The sequence below is a fragment of the Strix aluco genome, chromosome Z (genome assembly GCF_031877795.1).
Source record: "Strix aluco isolate bStrAlu1 chromosome Z, bStrAlu1.hap1, whole genome shotgun sequence".
Lineage (NCBI taxonomy): Eukaryota > Metazoa > Chordata > Aves > Strigiformes > Strigidae > Strix > Strix aluco.
This window is the reverse complement of record NC_133971.1, coordinates 22,564,182-22,584,459: the sequence shown is the minus strand read 5'-3', so window position 1 is coordinate 22,584,459 and position 20,278 is coordinate 22,564,182. Positions and strand designations below refer to the sequence as shown.

General features: G+C 45.5%; 1 protein-coding gene across 3 annotated transcripts in view; it reads left to right on the top strand.

Moving 5' to 3' along the window:
* The window catches only part of MUSK (muscle associated receptor tyrosine kinase), a 53,837-nt gene that overhangs the window by 22,885 nt on the left and 10,674 nt on the right, over positions 1-20,278 (top strand). The window contains exons 6-12 of one of the 3 annotated variants that reach the window (XM_074812694.1): positions 2,938-3,062; positions 6,945-7,104; positions 8,634-8,640; positions 11,460-11,726; positions 16,318-16,493; positions 16,914-16,937; positions 20,041-20,129. In XM_074812694.1, the coding sequence (XP_074668795.1) occupies positions 2,938-3,062; positions 6,945-7,104; positions 8,634-8,640; positions 11,460-11,726; positions 16,318-16,493; positions 16,914-16,937; positions 20,041-20,129 (848 nt within the window). The remainder of the gene's footprint in view (positions 1-2,937; positions 3,063-6,944; positions 7,105-8,633; positions 8,641-11,459; positions 11,727-16,317; positions 16,494-16,913; positions 16,938-20,040; positions 20,130-20,278) is intronic. The other 2 variants (XM_074812695.1, XM_074812696.1) reach the window with 2 other exon arrangements.

Below are 20,278 nucleotides of genomic sequence, written 5' to 3'. Positions count from 1 at the left end.
ATTTCCTTGCTGATGTGGTTGCCAAAATGGACCTCAAGATCATCCTAGTAGTCTTGCCCCACTTTGCACTGGTGGAAGGTGACACTGGCTGCTCTCACACAACCTGTCCTAGCTTTCTCACAGCACCCGAGTCTGATGGCAACAGTGGTGTGTCGATCATCCACCCGTAGATGATGGGGCTAAGAAATTGCTGATGCTGTTTTTTTTAATGCTGTTTCCCAAAGCGATGAAGATCCCTTTAGAAAATGTGTTCCTAGGTGTGCCAGTCAGTGGCGCTTCAAAGCCTGTCAGGTCCTGAGGAGTTCAGCCCTTATTCCAGGGAATTTCTCACTTAAAAATAAAATAATGTAAAAAAATCCCAGGTTATTTAGTTCACAGTATCTAAAGCTAAGTACTTAAGTTAAATAGATAAACTTTAAGTAAAATACTTTTAAAAAGCATGTAAACGTAAGTACTTGAAATGTTAAAGCATTAAATCTGTAACTTCAATTTTGAAAGTCCTGGAAACACACATGGTGGCACTGGGGTAGCAGGAGCTTCCATTCTTCCACACTTTGGAAATCAGCTTATTTCCTTATAGGCTCACTTTTATTTAGCCATCCCTCCCTGTGCTAGATAATACACCTGCGGCACTTTCCACAAGAAACATGTGAATACTTAGCAGCTGTTGCTGAAATTTTTATCCCTGTATTTGGTGTTTTAAGCTTGAATGGCCTGACCCTTTGCCTTCCCTATGCTGGCAGATGAGCGCTCACACCAGCAGAGTGCTGGGCTACTAAAGCAAGTGCTGTGATCAGTGCTGGCGGGAGAACCCCAGGGAGTGGGATGCAGTTTTCTGGCCTCCCTGCCACGTTCACTGTGGCTTTGCTCCCTTCCTGTACAACTTCATCACTTTCAAAGCATGCTTTTTTTCCTCCTGGCTGACAGAGCCTCACAGATTTTGGGAGAGCAGCAGGTACAGAGGAGGGCATACGCACCTGTGTCTGGCACCAGTTAATGTGGTGCAGTTAATTCATCACTTCAGTATTAATTAAGATGGGCAGGATCTGAATAGCAGAGTTGTCAGGCAGGCAGAGTCCCAGCAGCATACTGGGAAACCAACAGCAGCATGAGAAAAGCACCAGGGGCCGTATTCCGGCTCTGGGAGCTAACTGCTGGCTTCAGCAGGAGCCATAACTGAACGTAACTGCTGCCAGGGGACAGACCCAAAAGTTTAGTATTTCTCCGAACGAACTAATTATGAGCTTGGCCTGGGGCACTTGGGGCTGAATTCGTAACCATCTGGTGTTAATGGCCTGAAGTGAAACTTCAGGCAAAGGTTTCATTTTGCTTATTATTTGTCAGGAAAGTCCCTGGCCACTGACTGAAGCTTTCCTCATTAGTGGTGGAGCTTCATACCTGCTGCCTTGCTGAGGGACAGGGTGTTGCAGCAGCCCTGATGCTGCTCTGCTTTGACTTTAAGAAAGTGACATAAAACATCAGTAGTGAGGGTCTGCTTGGAGATCATAGAGGAATTAAGAAGCTGAATATAATACATATCCTCACACCCTTTTCACTTCACTGACATTAAATTTAGTCTTCTTAAAACCCCCTGCCCAGGAGCTTATTGAATGGCTGTGCTCCTAACACAAAAAAGTTTTTACTCTGAAATGTACGCCTAGTGTTACCTATTCATGAGCAAAAGCTGGTTTTAGGCTCATTGTTAACAAAAATCTCAGCCCCTTCTAAGTCCAGGATTGGGTGGAGAAACTATGTGGAAAGCATACACTTTTAAAATTCCAGCTGAAATTTTGCAGTTGAAGTCTTCTCATCCTAAATAGTGGGGACAGAGAGTCAGTTTCTTAAAGGATCCTCACTGGTCTCCTAATTGCTCTGCATTGGAGCTCTCCATCTGGGAGCAACCATTCGCCAGTGCTGAGGTGCATTGGGCAAACAGAGACACAGAAAACCATGACATGATCAGATATGTTAGTAAGAGGAACCATGAAGATAGCAAAAGTGGCAAAGAAGATATCAGGCTTGTCTGAGAACTCCAAGAGAAACTCCCCCGCTTACTAAAATTTCTGATGGAGACTTTTAGTCATTGCTGTGCAGCCCAGAAGGTACAGAGTGAGCGTTACTCAGTAAGTATGAGAAGTTGGAGTAAGAAATGTCACTGAGCTATTCAGCCTGCTTTTGCACAGACATTCAGGCATCTTCATTAAAAATTTTGGGTCAAAACTCAAATGTTCCACAGGGGAAATGTCTCTCTTCTCTGCTTTCCTCTATGTGATCCAAGTACAGCAGCTGAAATACAGCTTGTGAAGGCTGTCAGAGTTGTGTTTCTGGCTCAAAATAAGTTTTCAACACAAATACTTCTGTTCTTCTTTCACCAGAAAAAATATAAATTCTTGGGGCAGGGAGGCTCTTATCTTGCTTATCTTCAAACTACCCAGTAACCACATTGCCAAAAAAGAAGCAAGAGCAGTAGAGATGAAAAGTCACTTTACAAAAACTACCTTCTGCCTGGAATCTCATCTTCCTAAAGTCTTTTCCAGTCATTCCCCCATAATCTGAGGTTAGAGTCTCTCCCCTTAGGGCAGGTTGTTGTGACATGGAAAATGCTGGGGTTTGCAGCTCTCCATGGTAAGTCCTAATCACTATGATCACACTGAGGAGCTTATCTGATCCTTAACCTTCATGGTATGTGACAGTGCTGGTGGTCGCCTTGATGGTTTTGAACAGGTTTCTTATGAAGTCACCCTTAGCAGGACACTTTCTTTCACTTCCTCATCCCTATCCCAAGACCATCACTCACCAGGAAGCCCATGCTACACTCCGTTTTTATTCCTGGGGCTGTGGCTTTTTTCAAGACCTACTGGGGAGGAAGCATCCCCATGCCAGTACAGCCTCAGCTTTTCATTGCTGTTCAACTAGCACTTTTGTCTTCTCCTGCAGTTTTTGCCAGAATCCTGAAGGCTCCTGAATCCCAAAATATCACCTTTGGGTCTGTGGTGACATTACGATGCGCAGCGACCGGCCTTCCAGTCCCCACCGTCACCTGGCTGGAAAATGGGAAAGCCGTAAGTGCCTCTTTTTTTCATGCTTTTGGCCCAGGTGAGCTGTTAGCATCTGGAAGTGCAGCCCAGGGATTAAAAAGTGGGGCTGGGAACCCGTGCCCATGGTTTCTATTCCTGCCTTACTTAGCGCCTCACTGTGCCATCAAGTTGAGCCTGACTTGGCTCCCTGCTGCAGTTTTCTCTTCTGCAGAACACTCTCACCCTTCTCCAGGGTGTTGCATGGGTTAATTTGTAAGGGTCTGGAAAGCCTGAGATGAAGGATGCTTTAGACGCTTACAACCTTCCTCTGAGCCAGGGTTTCTAGGACTTCATCATGAGTTTATGTATTTCTGCAGGCCATCTTTCCTCTCCTTTCTCTTAATGTGGTAACAATAACATGGTAAAATTGTTTATTTGACAAAATAATACAAACTGAGGTAGTAGGGTAGAACAAACCATCTTGAGGCAAAATACCTGTGGGACAGCATACACGTACAGCATATTTGGAGATGAATAGATCTGAAATTTTCTAGACTGACCTAAGTGACACGCTGACGTATGTCACTAATTTATTCCTGGCTAGAAGCACGTCCTCAAGAGAGGCACACTCTCTTCAGTGGCAGGCACCAAGAGATGCAAATCCACCACTTCTCACAGGAAATTGTTCTGTAGTCTAATTATCCTTACCATTTAAAATAGGTGCCTGCTTTGAATTCGTCTGGCTTTCATGTCCATGTGTAGGCTATTGCAATGCCTTCCCTTCAGCTGAACTGAAGACCTGCTTGACACCCGATATTGCCTCCCTGGGAGTGAGCGGTGCACTACAGTCACAGCAGCTCTGCAGCCTGAGTCTGCCATGGGTTTCCTCCAGTCTTCATATGGTTATGGTGGACATGTTTTATACTCTCTGTGGTCTTTCAACAGCTTTTTTAAGGATGTGAGCCCCAGGGTGTGATGCTGTGGAGGCAGGTGGGGCTGCTGCTGCGTGCAGGCTGGCAATTTGCTTCCACTCTTTCTCCCTGTCTGCCCCAAATCCTTCTGGCCACTATCTGGCCATGGCCATTCCTGTGGACTTGCTTGTCCAACAGGGCCAATAAATCTTCTTGCTCAACTTCCTTACTTCAGGAAGCTATCCCCATCCTGGTCTGTATCCCTTCTTTCCATGTATTAAGATACATTATTAAGGACCCTGGGCTACTCTGAAAGCTGTCTTGCCTTCCTTATCTTCTCTAAACCTTATTGTGTCCTCCAGTTTGATTAGGGCTAATTTTCTATATTCCATCCTAGGGAGAACAGCAAAGGGATCAGATCAGCCTCTGAAGAGCCCCATGGGTCCGCTGTAGTTTCTGGTGATAATTATTTTGAGACAACTGTGGGTGTTCATTCAAGATTTCTTCCCCATTGAGGAAGAAATCTTTCAGGGGGTCTGGAGTCTCTGTCAAGGGCAGAGTATTTCCAGACTGCAGACTCCTGCTCTGCCAAGGTCCCACAGAGAGCTGTGTGCGAGATGTAGTGTGAGATGATGCTCAGCCCCTGCCCAGGGCAACTGCCTGGCTGGTCAGATCTATTCTGCCCCATTCCTGTCTGCAAGGCAAAGCCCAGTTCCAGGAGGGTGGTGCTCCAGACTGCCTCATTTTAAATATGGCAAGGAGACCTTAACAAGAGACCATCTCTGAGAAAGTCGGGCCAGGAAGCGGGTGGATAGAAACATGTCTATTTGAGGGCTGACTCACGAGCAAGCAACAGTGAGTCACTTGAAGATGCAACGTGCCTGTGGCATTATGGTCTCTGAACACCAACCTGTAATTGTCCTGAGGTTTAAAGAGTGGGAATCTGCTGAGGTTACTGAGCTGCCTTTGAAGAGGAGGATGGAAACTCCTCTGAGCATCAGCTGCCTTGCGTACCTAAACAGAAACACAATTTCTCTTCCTTCTGCTATGCACCATGAGGCATCATGGGCCTCAAACTGTCTGCACCGCAAAGTGAGCGATGTGGGAAGATGTGAGGAGGTCTCTGCTTTGGTGGTGGCTGAGGTGTCATTTTAAAGGCTGAAAAAGGACCTGCTCGAAACAAAATCTCAGGGAACATATTTGAAAAGGGAAGGGAATCAATTAACACAAGGGAATGGCTTGAGGTTTCCAGTAGAGGAAACAACAGCTGGCTCGTGTGAAAGTCCTACGCACAGATACCTGATACTTTCACCTGTGATTTTCCACTGTGCATGTGACCGTGTGTACTGCTGTACTGCTCCTACTGCTCGCAGCTACCTGAGCACCCTTTCCCTCCCATGGCCCAAGCCTGGAGGAGCAATCCTGGCTTTCCATGCTCACCAGGTGTGGTCCAGTGCTGCTGGGAGTGGAGCTAACAGGATGGGGTATGCCTGAGGGGTAAGCAGGGAGACAGGACCCGATCAGCACAAGCTTCTCAGGCTGAGCAGCTGCCTCTCCCAGGTGGATGCTGGGAGGGAAGGGCAGCCTGTAAAGAAATTCCTTCTTTCCACCAGGAATATCCCAGGAGTGTCTTAGTGCTGAGTGGTTTCTGGGGAGAAAAAAAATCTAAAACCAAATCTGACCAGCACTGTAACAAAAGAGAAAGTTGTGAAAAACATCCCCTCGTCTCCCATCCACCTAAACTAACTTCACAGCATAAGGCCAAAAAATATCCCTGGTCCCTGCATTTACACAGTGACCGGCATACCAGCCATCCCTGATGCAATAGTTAGAATAACTGTGTTGGTCTGGTTATTTGGTGATTTCTTCCCATGCATGTTCCCTCACCACAACTCCAAGTTGAGCTTCAGCAAGACAAAACAAATATATTATTCTCAGCATTTTCTTTTCAGAGAGAAAACAATCTTTACTAAAGATGTGATACAACACTGATGCATCCCTGCTTGCTTTTTCAATGATCACTGTTAATACCTTTGGGAACAGACACAGATCCTGTTGAAATCATGTTTCTGCTAATGTCCAGGGAGGTCAGATTGATCTCTCTAACCTCCCAGGTAGATGCATAGATAGAATGCTTTGCTGGGATGGATCCAGGGAGACAACTCTCACTGCCCTCAGGGCCAGGTAGCACCAGTGGGAACCACAGGCAATCACATCTTACTTGAATTGCACTTGATGCTTCCTATCAGTATGAAGGGTAGAGTGAGCAATGCTGCTCCTTCCTACTGCCTTTGCAAAGTAGAGTCTTGGTGTACCTTGTCCTCCTACTTTAATGAATACCATATAAGCGGGAAAGACTTGAGGATAAAATCAAGCCCAGCTGGCCAAAATCAGCAAGCTCCAAGCTAATTTACCTCGGAATTTCTGACCTGGGAAAAGAGCTGGCCAAAATCACCACATTTGCAGCCACTTCCATATTTCCAGGTGTGAGATAAGAAAATCTATCGGCTCTCTGCCGAAGTGTCAGAGTCAGAGTGCTTGCTTTGCTCACGATTGCTTTCGAAGTGTGGCAGTGCTTATATTAATCCAGAATCAATGACTTCCAAACCATTTTCTTTTCTCCCTTAATGTAGTCAGGGTCCACAAAGACACCTTGTACCCTTCCTTGCTAAGGCATGAATAGACAATCTACTAGAAGAGGTCCTGGAGTTATTAGCCAGCTCAATTCCATGAGCAAAACTGAGACTACAGCCCTCTGGAACTGAAAATTAATTGCAAAAGTATTGCTGAAGTGTGAAATAGGAGAGGTCTTGAACATTTGCTTTTGTCTGTGAAGTCAGCCGCTATGAAAGGGCTAAAATAACACCAGCAGTTTTAGCTCTCTGCCACTTCTGTCTCTTGCTACATCTTTCTCTGCCAATCTGGACATTTGGGGATGGGTCTCTTAGGTTTTTCCTTGTTTTGTTTGTTTGTCTTTGTTGGAAATATCACTGCACTGGGCTTTTCACTCTCTTAGGTTTCTGCAGGATCTATAGTGGAAAGTGTCAAGGACAGAGTGGTTGACTCCAGACTGCAGGTATATGTCACCCGACCTGGCTTGTTCACTTGCCTTGCCACGAACAAACACAGCAAAACTTTTGGAGCCGCAAAAGCCGCAGCAACCATCAGCATTTCAGGTATCCTGGGAAAAAAGGGGTAATTAATTTTTTATCCTTGCAATTGCAGTCCTATCTTCCCTGCTGGGGGAGAAGAAATGGGTGTGAAGTACTCTGGAGGAGAAGGAAAAGCCTTGGAGATCGATAGTGTGCAGGGGGCTAAATTTGAGTGCAAATGCATCCTCACCAGGCTATTTCCTCATATATTCTTACACTTTGGAGACTGGCACAGCTGTCATTTCCTGAATATTTGATTCTGTCTTGTACTTTGTGTCCCAGAACTTGGTAAGTTCATCCATGCAGAGGAAGTCGTGGCCATGACCCAGCGTTGGTATTGGTATCACCTAACAGCAAAGTGAAAATAGCTTTCATGAGCAGTTTGTCTTCTCAGGGAGTTGCATCCAGAAAGCAGGGAGGTTGCTGTCAGAGAAGTACCCCACCATGCCTGGGGTAACCTCTGCTCCCAGGGACATCTCCCAAGTGGGGACAGGATGATCCAAAGAGGAGAAATACCCATGGTCTGAGCTACCTGACAGCATTTGCCACACCAAGAGAAAGGTAGCAGCTTGTGCCTTCCCTCCTGGGACAGGCAGGGGTATTTAGTTAGAGAAAAGAGGAATCACCCAGGACTCCAGGCACGGGGTGGTAGCCCTGGTCGTGCTGTTAACCAGGCATGCACCTGCCCCTTTCTCTGTGCCTCAGCTTCTGTTCTGTTGAGAAAATAACCATGCCTTTTCTTACAATGGGCATTAAGACTAGCAGCAAGCTCTGCCCTGTAGGAGACTCAGCACTTCGTACTGTATTTCACATTCCCACTCCTGCTTTTACCCCAGGCAAAGCTCTGCCCCATGAAGCAGAGCTCCAAATGGAGCGGGAGGGTTGGTGCAGCTACCTGCACCTACAGCAGGGAGAAGCAGTGCAGCTTCTCTCACCAGTCTGCATGTGCAGATCTGAGCAAGACCCCAGATCTGAGCAGGAGCCCTCCTTGGCCTTGTCCTAGCTCCCAAGGGTCTCAGGGCAGAGGTGTCCCAGTCCTTGGCTGATGCTTAGCACCTCCTCCCTGTGACAGTGCAGCCCAGCTCCCACGATGTGCAAATAGGGGCATGGTCATGCCCATGCTGCTTCTCCAGCCCTGGTTTCTCCCACCTGTTATAGCTGCTGCCTGCAGGAGTGGGTGCAGGAGTGGCTTAAACAGAGGGTGCTACCTGCCAGTTATGTAGGACCCAAAGGGTAAGGGTAAAGGTCTGGGTTTAGGGTGCAACAGTCCAGCTCAGCAAGAACCGTGGTCAACAATCCACTTCCTCCTCCTCATTCCCTCTCCCTGTACAGCATTCAGTGTTGCCCAGCTCTTCTTCCCCACAGAAAGATGCAAAATAAGGATAGAATTTAGCTGCACCCTTTTCAGATAGCTTACAGCTCTCAGACAGATTTCTTAGCATGGAAATCTTAACTCCCACATCTCAGAGCGTGCAGTGAAGCGTCACTGATGTCTTTTCCATTTCTTCTTTCTCCTGCTCATGACAATTCTGGGATCCGGTGCCTCTCGGCAGAGTGGAGGTAAGAATGACTTTCTGTGGCTGCCTGGGGGTTTTCTCTTGGCCAGGGAGAAGAGGAATGATGAACCAAGGGGCTTTGGTTAATTTGGCTTAAATTAAGGGAGTGGGTTTCTGGATGCCAAGCATGCAGGTGAAGTTCACCTGAAGAGAACACTGAGCTCCTGCATACAAGTATAATTGGAGTCTGGGCCCAGGTAGATAAGGATGCTTCTGTATCAAACAAGCAGTGGATCACACATCAGTAAGGGTGTTTAAAATATAGACATGTTCAGAATATTCTGGAGCAAATTCTGCTCACAGTTACACATCTGCAACTTCACTGACCTTACAAATTTACAGGCAAAAGCTTAATTGCAAATTAAACTCTTGTCTGCATACAGCCAATAAATGTATTTTTGCTTGATGATCACCAGATAAGGGCAAGAGAAGTTTAGATATTTGTTCCAAGAAGAATTATGGATAGGTAAAGTCACTTCTATGTGATCAGACATGCACTTTTGCTTAGTATTTTTGGGAGTACTGAACAGTTCGGCTGGCTTTTTCTTTTTAGAGTCTTAGCATATTTCTGCATGTTGTACTGACAGATCAGTCTGGAAGGAAAATGAGAGGGTTAGCCTGGGAAGAGTGCTGGGAGCTACTGGCCCTTAGAGAAAAGAGAAGAGCCTGAGAAAGTCTGAGCAAATGGCTTTGACACTCTGCTGACACAGGCTCCCTGTGAAGGCCCTTGCCTCCCTCACAGGCGCTTGCAAGATTGATTCAGGAATTTTGTAAGTGATTTAGTGACCATCCGATGATGATGGCAGACTTATGCCTTACACCTGCACCCATGTAGGTGTGACAGGTGTGTGAACAGTGATCAAATGCTCAGCCCTTCTGTTCTGCAGTTGTTCTCAACATTTGCTGCACGAAATTCCCTTTCTGTGACAAGGCACTGTGAGAAATACGTTGTTGCTGCTTCTCTGTTGCAGCCTGGTCCGTGTCTGCCTGCAGGTTTTAAAAAAGTGAGGAAACACAATATTAGCACTGGTGGCTCTTGTAAGGGTGCTTCTACAGCCCACTGAAGTCAGCAGCACAGCTGCCCCATGCACACCTGTGCCCTCTTTTGCCCCTTGGGGCACAGGAAGGACACACCTTTCAGATCAAGCACAGTGGGCATCAACAGGAAAACATGAATAATGTGACCCCTGCCAAGTCAAGGACAGCTCTAGGAGAGTTCTTGGTGCAGTGTGGTGCTGTGGGGAAACCTGCTCTGTGCCTGGCACATGTCACAGGCTGTGGGACTGGAACAGGATGTTGGGGGGGGCCTGTGTCACATGAAGGGGTGTCTGTGGCACCTGGGGTGATGCAGGGTGTCACAGCATCATGGCTGTTTTAGTACTATCTCAAGGAATTGTTGCTTTCTTGTATTTTTTAGCCAATGTGACATACAGGAAAAAAACAATAATTAAAAAAAATTGTCATGGACCCCAAAGTAGTGAAGCTAAACCAAGGTCAGAGAGTGTCATCTGTAGAGAGTGGCATTTGAAAAGCAGAAATTTGGGTATCCTGTATAATCCCTTGTCCATGTACTCGCAGCTTTTTGAAGAAAAACAGCAAGAACCCCCAGGGTTGACAATGGGTGATTATTTGGACAGGGTAAAGAAATAAAAGGCAAAGATACAAATAGCTCTGCTGGCTACTGCAAATGGTTGGCATGTTGTGAATTGAACTCCCTGACCCCAGTTACACTGACCGAATGAGCAGTGGGGACAGCTGTACCCAGCCCTTCTCCCTCCCCGATTCGACTGTTCCCCCCCCACAGAGAAGGCTGTTTTCCCAGGTTCCCCCCGCCCCAGTGGCACTGCATCCTGCAGCACGGGCTGCCTGAGTGGAGGGCACATCCTCACCTGCAGACCTTGCTGCTGTGGGGTGGCTGTGGGAGCTGCTGGGAGCATGGGTGACCTGTGTGTGCCCTCGCCTTGCTGGTCCCTTTTGATGGCCATGGGGAAGAAAGGAGGGAGGGATGACAGCTGTCTCCTGCTAGATGCGAAAAAACACAGGAAAGATAAATAAACGTCCCACAAAGGAGCCAACCCTGCTGTGCTTTTTATTGCTCCGGCATAGCTCTGGCCCCATGCTTTGCGGCAGGAGTTTGCAAACTGGGAGATACGGTGAAGATTGGAGAGGATGGACCTTGCAGAGAAGCACCAGAAGGAAAACTGCAGAGGCTTGTACACTCCTTTTCCCAGTGTATCCCACGTAAACCTGTGTGGAAGAGAGGCAGGGTCAGGATGGGTGCAGGAGCTGAGGAGGGGCAGGCAGGAGCTTTGCTGGTCTGATCTCATGAAAAACTTCCTGGCGTGTTCAGTAGGACTCACCTGGCTCCTGCTCATCGAGTCCATCCAAAATTAAACTTGCTAGTCAGCAGAGCAAAAAATCCCAAGTTATCACAGGTGTGCAGCAAACAGCATGGCTGATCTCTACTGCAGGGAATCAGGAAAAAAACACTTTTTCCCATTAGGGCCGGGGGGCAGGGTGAGAGGCTATGCTAGTTCATGGTTGTACATGATTGTTCAGTCTTTTAGTCCACTTACAATGCTAGCAACCCTCAGCCAGAACCTCAGCCTTCGAGCTTGCCAGGAGGGCCCTGTGTTTACACCGAGGTTCCTTGCAGAAGTTTGGATGGTATTAGCTGTTTTTAGTGTTTATAAGTGTCTACCCTCTCCTCCACCCTCTGTTAGCCTTACAGATGCCACTTTATTCAGAAACAGAGCCTAGGCATCCTGCTTCTACATGTGTTTAGGGCTGTGAGCTTACTGTGTGTGCTCTTGTCCTCAACAGCAAGCTGTACAAGGGTGATGCAGGATACTGCAGCACATACAGAGGTGAGGTGTGTAGTGCTATCTTGGCGAAGAATGCTCTTGTTTTCTTCAACTCCTCCTATGCTGACCCAGAGGAGACCCAAGAGCTGCTTGTGCACACTGCCTGGACTGAACTGGAAATGGTGAGTTCATTCTGCCAACCGGCCGCTGAGTCTCTGCTGTGTAACTACATCTTCCAGGAGTGCAATCCCTCAGGAGCTGGGCCAGCTCCAAAACCAGTGTGCAGGTAAATGAAAAAAAAGTGCTCATCTTTCACTTTCATTTCATGGGAATGTGTAGGCAGCAAGGGAGTGGTGAGGGTCTGTCCAGACCTGCAGTATTGTTGAGTGAAAATGGGCCCTCTAGGTTTGCATGGGTTTTCCCTTTGCTCTCTCCTCCGTATGCACAAAGATGACCTGATCCAGCTCTCTCTGTGCTTTTTGCTCGGGTACGGACTGGCCCAGATGTCTGTGTTATATCAGCCTTTTAGTGAACAGTGTTGAAAAGAAATATCCTATTGAATGACATAATTGATTTAAAAAATTAACATATTGCTATCTGCTAAATCTTACTAGGTCAGTATGTACTCATTATTACTACAAAAGTAATTGCTTGTTTGGAATTTTGACTGAATATGGTCACAGTGCATTCAACAAATGTGGCCAAGGCGATACACTAATCATTCAGCACTTCCCACCACAATGAAGATGACCAGAGACACTGCCAGTGTAATTGTACCTGCTAAACCAAACCTCCCATCTGGCTCTTGTATCCTCCCATATGCACAGAAATGTGCATTGAAACAGGGCTGGCAGGGACCCCAAGGAGTCCAAAGCATCTCCCACTACAGCTAATCCACTGCTGACAGGTGTTTGTGCAACATGTCCCAGCGACAGAGACACTGCTCCCTCCCTGTGCAACCTCCTGAGCAGACCTTTCCTCACTGATCCGTGTCATCCCACCATGGCCATGGAGACAAGTTTCTTCCCTTCCTCTTTGCAGCAAGATTTTATGTTTTCGCCAAGTTCTCAGACTAGAATAAAGCATCTTTTTCCAAGCTCTGCTCATAGTTCTTTCTTTTCTGGCCTCTGAAGCTTCTACTCCTCATTTTCCCTTAAGTGCTAAATATATATAGCCTCTAGCCCAGGTTTTGTTAGTGTTAACTATAATGAAATGATTGCTTGGTGTGCCCTGCAGAGGACAGCTCCATGCAGATATCTCAGGGTCAATCTTTCTTTTTCCCTAACACAACTGTTAGCCACAACTGATTCATATCCATTTTCAGCCCCCAGAGGACTGTTGTCTGGTTATTATCCATTCTGTGTTTGGGCAGCTGGCATCCCTGCCTAAGTGCAGTACTTTGCTCTTGTCCTCCTTGAACTGCATTTTAAAACAGATTTTTCAGATTTGTGTTTACTGGGAGAGCAGCCCCAACTCTAGTGTCTCAACTAAAATACAATTCTTCCCTGCAGACATGGCAAGCACGCTGCCAGCTGGATTTGGGCCAGATGTAGTCTACCGACAATTATATTTCCAGTTATATAGGGACCTTTTAGGACAATTAGCAGCATGATGTCTTTGTAATCTGGACACTTCTGATTGCTCCTCCTGTAATATCTCTAAAAGAAAGGGACTGAGGAAAATCCCAGTACAAAGCTTGACAACCCATTGTGTTCTCTGTTTGGTGCCTATGCTGTTCAGTATTCCTCTACCAGCACAGTAGTGGCATATATCCTGCGAAAGAAGTGTTATGTGCAAGTATCCACAGATAATCATGCAGCCAAGTACTGAAACTTTTTTTTTGCTGGCAGACTCCTCCCTGCTGCCTTGTTGTTCTGCTCTTTGTCATTGTGCCGTTTAGTATATGATCCCTCTGCTTTTTTTCAAGATTTGTGACAGTATTTATATCTGAGCCACATGTGCACAGCACATTTGTCAGCCAAGGATTTTGCACAGCACTCCATGAGGCTTTTCAGTGAGATCTGGATCTCACATCATTTACCCCTGCTCATGAGTGGCCCTGCAGGACCAGAACTCGTGGTGATTCGAGCGAAGACCTACACTTCTGGGGCATTTCTGAATTCAGACTGATATAAATCAGCATAAATCTGCACTTGATCTTGAGCTAACAGGCACAGCATTTGAAAATATGTCTAAATCTTAATGGCTTGCCTGGCATATCTTTCTTCAAATCCATGAATCAATGTTATGTTTTCTTCCCTTTAATGATTTTTCCTGGTGATTTTAATGCAGATTTAAATGCAGCTTTCCTCATGACAAGAGACCTGGAAGAGCATCCTTACTGTTTCCTGTTCCCAGAGCACATCAGCTGGACAACAGTTCTTCCAAAGCCCTAACCCAATGTTCCTTTTGATAACTCAGACATCTAATATGTACTTCTGAACAGCTGAGACCTCTGGGGGCTCTTGAACATATTTCACATGGTCTTGGTTACTTTCCAATTGTCTTACCTGCTTTTTACTGACAACTTTATACTTCTGCAAAAACTAGCTAGACCTCACCAGTTTTCAGGTGAAATACTTCATGAGTGAGAATTTAGCTATCTCAGGCTGGAGAATTCTCATAGTTTTTGAGGAACATATTTCCTTTGACATATTTCCCTGTGTTTTTGTCTTGCTATATATTCTCTGCATCATTTTTTCTCTCCCCATGTAATCTTATATGTTCATTTTAGTTTAGAAGCTAGCTAGCAAGAATAACAACTTGCAAACAGACTGAGTAAAGCTGTTATAAAAATAATCAGGGGGTAAAACATGATGAAGTGAAATGGAAGAAAACTACATGGGAAAAATTTCACTTCAGATAAATTAAGATGCAATTTGATTAAAATTAGAGTTTTCCTGTTTTTAAGGGAAAGTGATATCTCATCTTATAATTCTTGATTACATCTGCCTTTTACCACCAACTGCTTCTGTGATAGCAAAAGAAAATCCCTCAGTTTCTGTTTCAACCACTGCTGATATAAAGTGACCAGGCTGCAGGGATCAGTCTCATGTTGGGAAATGTCTCACTTCGGTCAGGTCTGTGTGTCCCTACCTCCTCTTTAAACAGTCCTTAAACAGTCCTTTGTGGTCCCTAAAATGTTACTGGCCCACTTGTCCTCTTCTGCTGCTACTGTTCTTTGCACATCTGTCATTTACATGACATAAAATTTCTAATAATAATCTGAAGTAATCTTTGCATATGATCTCATCAAACTCTCGCTGCTCAGGATTAAGTGTTATAACAATGTTATGAACCAGCTCGAGGAGACTGACCATCCTCCCTCTGGCTGCCTAACCATGCTCCTGGAGCGACTTAGTGGGTGAAGATAACTTGCCTTTAATGCTGGAGTGAACAGGATTGCAGAGGAACAGTCTTGCATTTTGCAGTTGCACACCGAATAAGGGGCTTGTTTTAAGGATGCTGAAGCTTCAGGAGTGAAGGCAGCTAATGCTATCCAGCTCTCCCAAGTGTCTGCCAGTGCTTCAAATGCAAGATTTTCTCATTTCTCTAGCTAAACATTTCTTTACTTCAGAAGGTCATTCCTGTTCCACATGTTGTTTAACATATAAAAGAGAAATTATGCCATCTGGCTGCATTCTGTTTTAATGGAAGTGAGGAAGGAATAGACCAGCACTGGCTAAAACCAAGTACGGGGCAGCTTGGCTTCGATGGCTTTAGCCTAGAGACTTGAAGGGCATCCATTGCTGTTGCAGAAAAGCTGCTGCCTTGATAGAATTCCCAATGTCCTCCATCCTTCAGGTGCTTTAGAGGGTTTGCAGTGTTGGTAGTCATCACCAAAACTCATGGCCGTCTGCTCTTGCCAAAACTGCTCTAAGTAAAGAGACTGCATCAGCCCAGCAGGTGATGAATTTGGCTAAAACCTTCACCACAGACCCCATGCAGACCCTTTCTGCATTGCTGTGTGATAGTTGGGAAGGATGTGGATCCACAAAGGACTCCAGCTGCGCTCAGCAAAGTAATCTCTGAACATGCCCTCAAAGCTGGTTTTGCAACTCAGGTTCTCAAGAATGAGTACATAAATAAACAAATCACTGATAAATTGACTAATGCCACAAATCTTCAAACTTTCCAGTATGATACAGTTGTTTTTGGTTTTTTTTTTTTTTGGTAAAGCAGATATTGCTGCCTTGGCCTCCCTCATAGTTTCTGATCTAAGGAACATTTAAACATCTAAAGCACTTCTCATCAGCAAATGTTATGCAAGTAATACACTAGGTAGGACACAGTTAGGTCTCTTCTTTTACCAGGCACTGTAAAGGTTTTGCTGCAGACAGCTGACAGATAAAAAAGGGACTTAAAGTTGTCTGTGGAGAAAAGAAGAAAATTGTGTGGGTGATTCTGTGAGGTTAAAAATACAGACAAATATTTATTTAAGATGATTAAGAATTGCAGCTCACCTGTCTTTGATAGATGACACTTTAATGTACAATTTACAGAAGACAGGTGAGATTTTTAGAATGTACTGATAAATGCTAAGATAACTTCCAGACATGATGTTTATTAGTAGAAGATGGCAATAAATCTGTAGAAAAGGATGGGAATGAACTCCTTACAGACTGTGATGTGTGCTGTGTTTTGACCATAACCCTGCTTCATTAAGAAGGTAGCTTTGTGGGTTTCCTAAAGGAAGCCGTTACATTTTATACAGTTTCCTTTATGGTTTATGAGCCAGACAGGCTGACTTAAGGAAGCATAGGCCAGTAAACGGATTTCTGTCAGCCTGCATAACCCCTGCACACCACTGCTAAGAGCAGCCATTGTTGTCAAGCCATTGACTGCTGTATTTCACTGTTTTTTACAAAATAATGTAGAGAGAATTGCCTTGCTGTAAAGGATCTCTACTGCTTTAAGGAATGGCTCTCAATGGAGGATAACTCTCAGAAGGGGATTTACAAGCCAGGGTTGATGCTGCTCACTCTTCCTGAATGCAACAGGCTGCCCAGCCTGCACCAGGACCCCAGCGCCTGCACCCGCATCCCTTTCTTTGGTAAGGTGGCACATGCTGCCCATTGTCCGGAGACCTGTGCTGCTGGTGAGGGAGGGTGGAAGGATGTGATCCGTAATTTACAACTAAAGTAAAGGCTGATGGTGGGTACCACCCTGTCAGCGCTTGTGCACAGGACTGTCATAGCTGCATTGGCTGTTTGCTTGTCTTGTCCAACTGGGGTTCAGGAAAAATCCCTCAAGTAAATAAATCCTGTCTCTTTATTGAGAGGGTCATAACAATCTCATTGCCAAAATCAGTCTTAATGATGGCAAAATTGCCATTCAGGTGCCATTGCAAAGAAACAAGCTGCTTAAGCACTGCTGGGAGAGAACTTTTTCCCATGGCGTGCTCCTAAGCAAGCACCCAGTTATATCACGTTCTGGACAACTTCTCCTTTTGTCTTGTCTTGTCTTTTTACAGATTTTAAGAAGGAAAATATAACAAGTAAGTAGACTGCTCCAGGCTCTATGTTTCTAGCAATGGGCATGATATTCTTTGTTGAAGATGCAGCTTGTACAGCACTTCTGTGTTTTGCTTTGGTCCTGGCTGGCTGGATTCAGGTCATTGCCAGGGAATGCCTGAGCTTCCACATCTAAGGCATGGGGAAACACATTTCCAGCTCTTCAGAGCTTGGGGAGAATGTGGGCTGGTATCTGTTGAAGGCGATTAGAGGGGTGTGACGCTTTTAGCTGGTACCCTCCCTGCCAGCTGTTTCTCCTTCTTAATACCCATTACTTCTAGTTTTGCTTTACCCATATTTGGTATTTCTGATACGGCTACCAAGGTCATCCCAGCCTTATATGCTGTTACTGACATGATTATTTATGTCACGCTGGCCCTTATTACCCAAAAGGCACCAGCACTTTCCTCCAATCATGTCTGAAGTCTGGCTCTTTTGTGCATGACCCTCCATGACCAATGGTGAGACCCAGTCATCCCCTGCGGCGCTACTGTGACTTCTGTCAGCCTCCTGCCCTGTTGCTGCTCATGGCTGAAACATGCACATTCAGCTCTTCCAGCTGACATCTAGCTGCAGTTTGAAGCTCAGTCACTGAACTTGTCCTGTTGGGAAAAGGAAGAACCTCCCTCCTGCCATGGTTCTGACCAGGCGAGGTCTGCAGATTTGGCAGTGGCAGGCACCATGGTCTGCATGGAGGGAGAAAGTGAAATCAAGAATTTTGGGGAATTTTCTTTCATTAGAATGCCTTGGCTTCAACTGGCCATCCAAGCCCCAGGTGCCCGGTGCTGCACACCTGGAAGACAAGTGCTTTAGCACCCTATGGGCACTCCAGCATCAGTGCCCAACGCTTACAGCCCACGGCTGCAGCCATCCCCTCTCTGGGGAAAGAAGTATGAGGGAGGGATGGCAGCAAATGAGTGGGATATTCATGGGATGGTTCCAGCCTCCCCTTGGATATCTGCAAGTTTGGGACATGCTCTCTGTCTCCCTTGTAAATGTGTGACCTTTTTGTTCAGCTTTCACAGTATTTTCCCAGGGTGGCATTGCACAGATATGCATTATTTGGCCATGAATCAGGGAGACATAACAATAACATTTTAGTGATATTTCCCCCTCTTTTTTACTTTAGAGTCATTGTTATGTGCACAAAGGTTTGAGGAGCATGAACCAAACCATTTTCTAGCTTGCCCATCAAAGTTATTAATTAAAACCCAGTTGGATCACCTTTATTATTCCCTCTATCTTCATTGTAGCAAGACCATATATAAGAGCATCTGCATTTTCCAGGCCACCAAGGGCTCAGGGGTGCTTCCTTAGCGTTGCTGTTGCCCCTAAAACTCTCCACAGTGCTCCTCTAAGGTGTCACACTGATGTTTATTTCAGATCTTTGCAAAAGTTTTTTTCACGTTGGTTACTAGCTCAGTCATGAGGCAGGATTCAGGTATTGCTTTCCTTGCCTTTGAATGTGAGACATTTAAAATGCTGGGCTCAGACACACAGATATGTTCTAGGGCAGCTTAACAAGATTTTACACAGCTGCAGAGCTACAGGTGCTGGCCATGTGGGGGCTGCTAGCTTGTTGCAGATGTGAATCATAACATGGTAGCTTACATATCAGTCAAAGAAGTCCAAGTTAGAGCATTTCACTTTATATTTGTGATGGATTAAGTGTACTCATGAAGTCCACAGCCATTCCTATACTGAGGTGGTTGCATGCCTTGTACTACAAGAACTTGATCCTGTGTTTGAGCTCACTCACCTGGAGCAAACATTGTCGTGGAGGTGTTGCTACCTACCTGTGTGTACTGCCTGGTGCCTGGTGAAAGTTCAGAAAGCTAAGGGTCTATAAAAGACCCATAACTGTAATGCTGAGTGCAGTGGGTGATGCACGAAGAAAAGAGCAGATAGTCATCATGATGCATTTACTCTGTTCCTCCTACAGGAGAAACAGGACAATCTGTGAGGATAAATTAAAACACATAGCCTTTGTCTCAAACTTGGATCAAAACTTATACAAAGCTTTCATGAAGCTGAAAAAGATCTGCTTAAAAATATCTATTTTAGAACAGGTCAGGTTTCCTCCTGGTTTTCTTTTTCTGAGCTGCAAGTTTAAAAATGCAATAGAAAATAAAATTATGACAACAGTGTTTGCTGGCTTGTTAATTCTAACAAGGTTAATATTGGAGTGGACTTTAATGCATGCTATCAACCATAGTGTTAGTCCCTGGTCAGCAGAGTTTACACAAGATTAACTAGCATGTGTTAAAGTGTGTAAGGCTGCATCTCCTCTGTTTTCCTGCTTTCTAGATTATGCCAGCATGCATTAAAGTCTCTTATGAGGACAGGTGTTTTGGGAACATACTCTTGCAGTAAAATTCTCTCAAGATTTTCTGCTTAATTTTTCTGCAGCCAGAGTAAGCCTTCACTTATGGAAAGTGAACTACACATTCTTCATGATAAAGAACATTATTTTATACTGATACTATTCTTTCAGATCTGTAGTTGGCCTTCAGTCTGTGACTTCCACACATGCTGAAAACCATGGTCTATTTCCAAACATTCAGTTGAAGAGGACAAGCACTGTACAGAGGCAGGGAGGAGGGATACCACTGTGGGACTTAATGAATTCCATTTGTCTACTACCTGCCCCAGGCTGTTAGAGCCACTGTAAGAGTGCAGGCTGGGAATCATACAACCAGTGCTGCAATTTGCTTTCTGCGTTGGTTTGGCATGGGCAACTTTACTGTGGTTCTGCTCTGCACTTTCCGTGTGGAAGAGTTGTGAACTGTGTAGATGCAGTGCAACCATTGCACGCGCATGACCCTTTTTCTCAATCTGAAAGAGCTCCAGGTCTCTCTTTGGAGTTTTACCAGATTTGATCTTATGTATTGAGCTCAAAATCCATTTAAGTATGAACAGATGACGAAGCAGTTCCCTGCCTGCAGTTGTCTGGTCTTTTTATGCGCTTCAAATCTGTTGTGAATTGCCACATGCTCTTGTGTAACGACATGAAATTTACTATTGTGAGTGCTGGCTGCACAACATGGTCTGAGATGCCTTGACCCCATGTGGTTTTTTTATCCCTAGGGACTTGCTACAATGGCAATGGCCAGTTTTACCAGGGCTGGGTCAATGTGACAGCCTCCGGCATTCCCTGCCAGAAGTGGAGCGACCAGGTGTGCATCAGTGTGAGACCCATTGAATGGAGAGCCATGCTCGAGGTCTGCTTTTCCAAAGAGTTTTCTGGAGCCAGGCAGCCTAGTCCCAGTGGGAGGGCTGAGCAGGGGACAGGTTGCCTTCATTCTTGAGTTCACTGGTGTTTCAC